The 7058-nt window shown below is 33.1% G+C and overlaps 1 protein-coding gene across 1 annotated transcript in view; it reads right to left on the bottom strand.

The window, feature by feature from the left end:
• LOC111088823 (multiple epidermal growth factor-like domains protein 9) overlaps positions 1-6715 on the bottom strand; it is an 81647-nt gene extending 74932 nt beyond the window's left edge. Inside the window, exon 1 of the mRNA XM_022399895.1 lies at positions 6305-6715. Within this exon, the coding sequence (XP_022255603.1) occupies positions 6305-6390 (86 nt within the window). The 5' untranslated portion in view covers positions 6391-6715. The remainder of the gene's footprint in view (positions 1-6304) is intronic.
• Positions 6716-7058: the final 343 nt, after the last annotated feature.

Below are 7058 nucleotides of genomic sequence, written 5' to 3'. Positions count from 1 at the left end.
GGGTGTGTGCCAGGAGGTAGAGCCAGTCATTGTTAAGGCAAGACATACAACCATAAAGAAAGGACATCCTATCCCAGAACATTTAACTGACCTCTATAAGAAGAGCATAGCCATTTGTTATCATCACAGGCTCTTCAGGTTAGGGAACTTCATATCTTTCCTGTTTAAAAATTTAATAACATCGCCTCTATTTACAAATTGGTTAAGCTCATGTTGGTAAGAAGAAACGACCCATTGTGGAAATAGGGTTTTCTTTTTTAGCAGTATCATTGGCAAATAAAGACAACGATTTAGCTTATTTTTTACTTCAGTGGATCACTGACTGCTCCAAATCGATGGATCGAAATTGCTGACGGTTGCGTCAACTACAGTTGGCAAAATTGCTGTTGTTGTTCAAAGGTCTAGATGTTCAAAATGCTGATGATGCAATGATATCATTGTGTTTGTGAATGTGATGGATTATCAGTTTCTGCTAAATTGAGTCGGTTACGTGGAGGAAAGCATCGAAAAACTGTACTGGGAAGTACTAATAATGGTTTACAGAAACTTCTGTGAAACAATTCATCGAAAAACAATTATTCAAAATGTCCAATTTTTAGATCGATTTTTAACTATAAATTAATGTATAAAATATTATAAAAAAAGCATATAACTTACCTTTCGATGAACTTTCCAAGTTAAATGGACAGATATCATTTAATACATAAAGAAAGACATACAGATGTAAGAAATGAGATATTTAATCAGAATGGAGAATATTATTACATCACGATATTACAATAGACAATTTTATCAAAACATTAAAATATTTAAAAAACGCCAATATTATTTATTTATTTTAACCATGTAATAATTAATAATTTATGTTATGTTCAATACCATATCATACCATTCATATTATTTGTTGGTTGAAACACATTGACAAATCTTTTTAATCTCTCTGCACAGTCACAATATTTTTTCCGACCAATAGAAGGTTCCTGACACTACGGGGTGTTATGGCTTGACCTGCATTATGATCTTAGTTCCATGTTTCTACTCTCACGGGAATTGAAGTGAAACAACATTATAGAGCTAGTGTGAGATGTGAAAATTTGTATTGCTAATTATGGAGTGAACATGTAATGCTTGGAAATGTATGTTTCGAAGAATTTACCGCATACGACAAATAATGCAACAAACAATAGAAGAAAACGACCAAAACCAAATTACAATGAGAATATTGTGAATATCAGTGATGAAGTTGTACATGGTGAAAATGACGATATGGAGTTCATTGATAATGTCGTTTTGGCCGTAATGGAAGATGGAGGTGATGATAATAGAGAAAGTAAATACGTCATGAAAGAATGTAAAATTGTACATGATGTCAAAGATGGTTTCGAAATAGATGTTCCTTTGAAGATAAATTTACCAAGTCCCAAATCGTGAAAATGAATCCTTTAATAGTAACAAGTTAAAAAATAATATAACTGAAGTATTTTCTACCCAGTGAATGGTGTTATTAGCTCCATTTTGTGCTTTACTACGAAATGAAGAAATTTTCGGTTTGTGTAAAATCTATATCAAAACTCAATAGACTACCAGGTTTTTAGCGTGAAACCGTATCTTGGAAACGCATTCCGAATGAGACTATTTGCAATTACAGTGCTAATAATCTAAGTTCCTAATATATAAATTTAATCAAAAACACCTTAGGTGTGAAAAAACGGGGTTGAGCGTGCGACTTCAAGGAATGAAATCAAAATTGACGGACAAACAAATATTCATTCATTAGTTAGCTAGGCCGCGTATTCTGTTTTACCAACCATCATGCCCCAAGTTGAACAAAAATGCGGCCTGGCTAACTAATGAGTGAATACTTGCTGTAAAATTCATATCAATGCTATAAGTGTAGCTACCAGTTTGTCTGCCAATTTTGCTTTCATTTCTTTAAGTCGTACACTCAATTATTTTTTGACCACACCTTTTTTTTTTACACCTAGGGTGTTTTTGATTAGATATCATGACTTTTTGTCAATACATACCAACAAACCACAGCAAGTAAGAAAGTGACACTCGATAGTAGCCAACATTAGCTTTAGCACCACAACCTTTTAAAATATATGGTGGTAGTTTTTCCTCTATAAAACAGCGTTAATAATTTCCTTTATAGTAACGCCATGGAATCCATATTAACAGTTTCTTGTCATCACCCACATATACACGGTACGGCTATATCAAGCATCATTATTTAGGTTAATTGCGTAAGCTAATATCCCGTGACACTAAATGCTCTTTAATTAGGATAATTTAATACAATTTAGTAAACTTGTGCTGAAAAGTTGGCAATGAATAATAAATGTCCACCCGTATGATTCTTTTGAAAACTTGAGCAAGAAATTACTAATCTAGTTTGCTTGACCTAACTAATACTTATGTATCTGCGCGTGCTTTTATCCTATAGTCTTGCTGCTCTAAATCAGCCGTTTTTTATCGGAATGACAAAAACGGTCCACTTTTACTGTGGGTGAAACTGTAGTAGAAATGTTAGACCTATAACTCACGTGACTTTTTGCGTAAGCGTGCGCAAAAAGTTCGTTAATTTGAGCGGTTTTTATTCAATAAATTTGCATATGTGGCTTATACTTACAACAAACGAAACTCCGAATTGTAGGTTGAAAAAATCTACCAGTGTAACAAATTTGAAAAAATCCACAAAAGTTAAGTATGGATTTCTATCAAATAAAGTTTCCGTAGTTTTGGTGCGAAGAAAAAAAGTAGGAAGAAACTCAATCAAAATTAAAGATGTTATATTTCACGTATCTCTTAATGGATTGCCTTGAAATTTGGTATGTGAGTAACAGTCCAGTAGAGCACATCCACTGAAAACCTGTGATAGTTTGGATTAGCACAGTCCGAGCTACAGAAATTGCAAAATTGCTAAACTATCACTCCTGTTAAGAACACACATCGTGTCCTGCAGGTTGTTTTGGCCACACGACACAATACCGTATGTCTTGATAATATTCGTTTATAATTAGATCTCTATGTAACCGTATCTTCATCTGAACTTAATACTTTGCTTTAAAAAAGCTGTGAAATTCTTATCATTAGTACTTTCGCTTAATATCATTTCCGCAATGGAATTCGAAGGTCGATTTTTGGTGTGTTTCTATCCCTGGTATAAAATATTACCCAATTTGCTCTTAATGACAGTATTAAAATGGTCTAATTAGCAGCCTATCCAATCATATAAACAGGGTGTGTCACACTGAACTGTATAAATCAAAGTATTTTGTATACGATTGCTACAGATAACTTGCCACCTTCCGTGACATTGACATTTAGACAAACGTCATTCATTTGAAACCCAGTGTTTCCCAAAATGAGAGCCGCGACCCTCCTTGGGGCCGTGAAGCTTTTTCTGAGGGGAGGGGCCGCTAAAAAAATGGACCAGAAACAAAGACGCTGAATTAATTTAATTCTAAATAAACAATAAGCCTATACAAATTATGTTGGGTTAATTAAATTACAGGATAGCTTCATATTTTAAAACGAAAATAAGATAACCTTAAATAAAATTAAGTGTGTATTTAATTACTCACCAGTTTACAAATTTAACCCAAACATAATAAACTGCTAATGGTCTAATTATAGTACATATAAATTGATAAGCAAAGGCCACATTAAATTACAAACATACAATTTAATAGAAAAAGTACTTTGCAGATATAATTATAGTTCGTTAGTAATTATCTTTTGAAAATGGTAAATCATATTTTAAGGCATTTTTATAGATTGAGGGGGCTCAGCCCCAGTCTAAAACAGTTTCGGAACCACCTTGTTAAACAACTAAAGGTACTTCATAAAATGCAAAGGTTAAAATAAACTGGATCGTAATCTATAAAAAAATGCTTGAGAAACAGGGAAGTACAGGCAACCTATAACACATATCGCAGACTATTTAAGTAATGATTGGGGCCGTGAAGCTTTTTCTGGGGAGGGGGGAAGGCCCCAAAAAATAGAAGTTTGCTGAAGGTTCGGGTCTGGCTTTTATGGCAATCATCTACAACGCTCACCTTTAATGTTTGTTTGACCAACTTTTCTGTGTGCTAACGCCACCTGGGGCATGCTCCACATCATGAACACGAACATAACAGAGCACGAGGTTTAAACAAAACTGCCATAAATATTGCAGTAAATCCCATTAACTATTGCTTTCTTGCATTTGCTTTTTAAAAACCTTTTTCCAATTTATTTGTGCACCAAATTATTTATTGATCATGATTTTGTTGGTTTTGTAATAATGTACGAGCTAAAAACAAGTTTAGACATTTCTGAGATCGTACCATTTTATTTACTGTTTTAGAACATTTAACTACAAAAACAAAAACATTTATTATTTCATTAGAAACATATTACACGTACATATTAATTACTAAATATGACGCATGATAAGTGTAATGATTATTAAGTTTTGTCAAATGAATAAAAATTGTCTGACAAAGGCGATTTAAAATATCATTCAATAATTTAACACAATCACAAGTACTGAATAGTACATACAAAGTACAGATTAAATCGTTTGCTGCGTACTAAAAAAAATCGTAAATCAGACAAGTAATGTGTGTGTGTCTCAGATAATAACCAGTATAGACATTATACATGTACTCAAAAAGTTACCAATAGCGTGATGTTTAAAATTTGCCAACGAATTGTAGTCTCATTTAATTTCGGCTGGCAAAGTTAGCCGACTACAAAGAAAGAAATAATTTAATAGAAAAATGTTATCAGCAACGCATTGGAGGGACCAAATGATATTCGGCTTCCCAATTTAATTATTAATGAGGCGCGTGCCTCCCACCACCCCTGGTTCCTACTTACGTCTCTGTAACGATGTATATGATTTATGTATACATACTAATAGCAAGTTTGTGTAGATAAACAAAATTCTGAAATCGTACCAATTTATTTATTATTTTCGAACATTTAACTACAAAAGCAAAAACATTTATTATTTCATTAGGTTTAAACATGGCTTTAAGTACAGCTTTTCGGGCCTAACTTGTTAGTCTGCGATTCTGGTTTCGAAAGAAGACATCAACGTGATCTCACGTGCAGAATCTCGTAATCTTCTTTTCTAAATGTTCGTGAGGAAAAAGAACTAAACAAACTTCACAAAGCGGATCTTCTAAAGAAATATAAAAGGTAGACTTACAAAGCATTACAAAACAACTAAAGTAACTTCAATACATTTCTTTGTCTATGAAATTGAGTACACTGCATTTTCTGGCGCTTTTGGGAGAGCGACATCTTTAGCAAATTTTATTCAGTCTTGAAAAGTTTGAAATTTATGTTACTAGGCTAGGTTAAATCTAGTATGCAGATTTAAATCAAAACATAAACAAAAATAAATAAACTGGATTACAAACGAATAAAAAAAACCTTTCTTATTCCCCTCACTATAGTAATGTTAGTGCGCAGGTATATAAAACCCTTTAATTCAAGAATTATAGATGGAGTCCACATTCGCTTCTTTAAAACATTTTCCTAATTTATTTGTGCACCAAATTATTTATTAATCATAATTTTGTTGGTTTCAGGGCTCGTAATAACATACAAGTTAAAAACAAGTTTAAACAAAATGCCTTAAATATTGCAGTTAATCCCATTAATTATCCATTATATTTTGCATTGGAAATGAGTTACTTCGTCATTTCTTTATATTGAGTGTTATAAAAATAAATATATAAAATTACTTAATATGACGCAATATATGGACTACCCAGGTAGAGAACAATATAAAGATAAGTCAGTAACTTACAGATCAAAACATTATCTTTATCGCTGTCAAACTAAAATAAATCAATTGGATTCTGATGAAACAATATAGCTTTCATACAGTTGCTACTTGGTTTACACTAAGTTGAAAAAATTGTTGTGCTGTTAAAATATTGTGTAATAATGGCATAAAAAAAACACCAACATCTAAGCAGAACAATCCTATATATTAGGCTTGGACAAACTTAGATACACAATATAAAAAACTCCAAAGATTATAAGCACTGTTTGAAACGCTACATAACACATTTGGTAAACTTAGGTTTTAATTTAATTTGAAATTAAACGGATGGTTTAAAACTCAGACATAAAATTACAACCAAAAATGTAAAACAACATCCTAACTTCAAACATATATAACTTAAGATGGCAATTGATAACTACAAGTAAAGACTGGCTTGGGCGAAGAACATTTACAAACAAACATTAAACTGTAGCAGGCCGATAAGTGGATTTTATGGCAATCCTCCAGAACGCTTACCTTGAAAGTTTGTAAGACCAGCTTTTCTGTGTGCTAACGCCACCTGGAGCATGCTCCACATCATGAACACGTACATAACAGTGCATAAGGACATCAGTTTCCTCGTGATGTGAAAATGGTGTTTTCTTTCAGACATTTTTCTCTTTCTCTTTGCTCATAAATAATTTTTGACGTTTTTAACAAATTTTATTATTACCGAATTGATTTGTTTGTTTTGGCCCGATATTTGTGAAACTAGTACATGCTAAGACGTCTGAGGTTTTGTGTTCGTTTGAGTAGCTGCTACACCTGGAAGATGATGCTCTTGTCAACTTGCTGTCACAAAGCTCCTCATGCTACTGACGCATGGCCAGCGAGCTCGAGATTGGCTTTCTCTTGGCGTCAGGTTAACCCCGCATTCGCCTGCTAACAACACAAAAGCAGGAACAGAGCTCGAATAACCTCGAAACCAGACTCCTGCAACGTGAAGTATACCCAGTAGAATATATATACGTTCGCACATTTGATCCCGTAAATCTATTGCGAATATTGGAAACTTTTTTATTATTGTTTCCTGTAAGGAGACAAGAATGAAATGAATCACGTTGAAAATAAATGTAGTTATTTCAAGGTATTTCAAGGTATTTTCTTGAGTATAATCATATTACATTTTAGATACTTTTGAGCATTTAATTAGAACCTTTCACTGTCCCTATGCCAGGCAGTTTACAGTTTCTAAAATATTTCACGCTGAAACTGCCTTTATGAAATTGTA

Source organism: Limulus polyphemus, unplaced genomic scaffold, assembly GCF_000517525.1.
Source record: "Limulus polyphemus unplaced genomic scaffold, Limulus_polyphemus-2.1.2 Scaffold4516, whole genome shotgun sequence".
Taxonomy (NCBI): Eukaryota; Metazoa; Arthropoda; class Merostomata; order Xiphosura; family Limulidae; genus Limulus; species Limulus polyphemus.
Note: the sequence above shows the minus strand (reverse complement) of the source record. Positions and strands in the feature narration are given on the sequence as shown.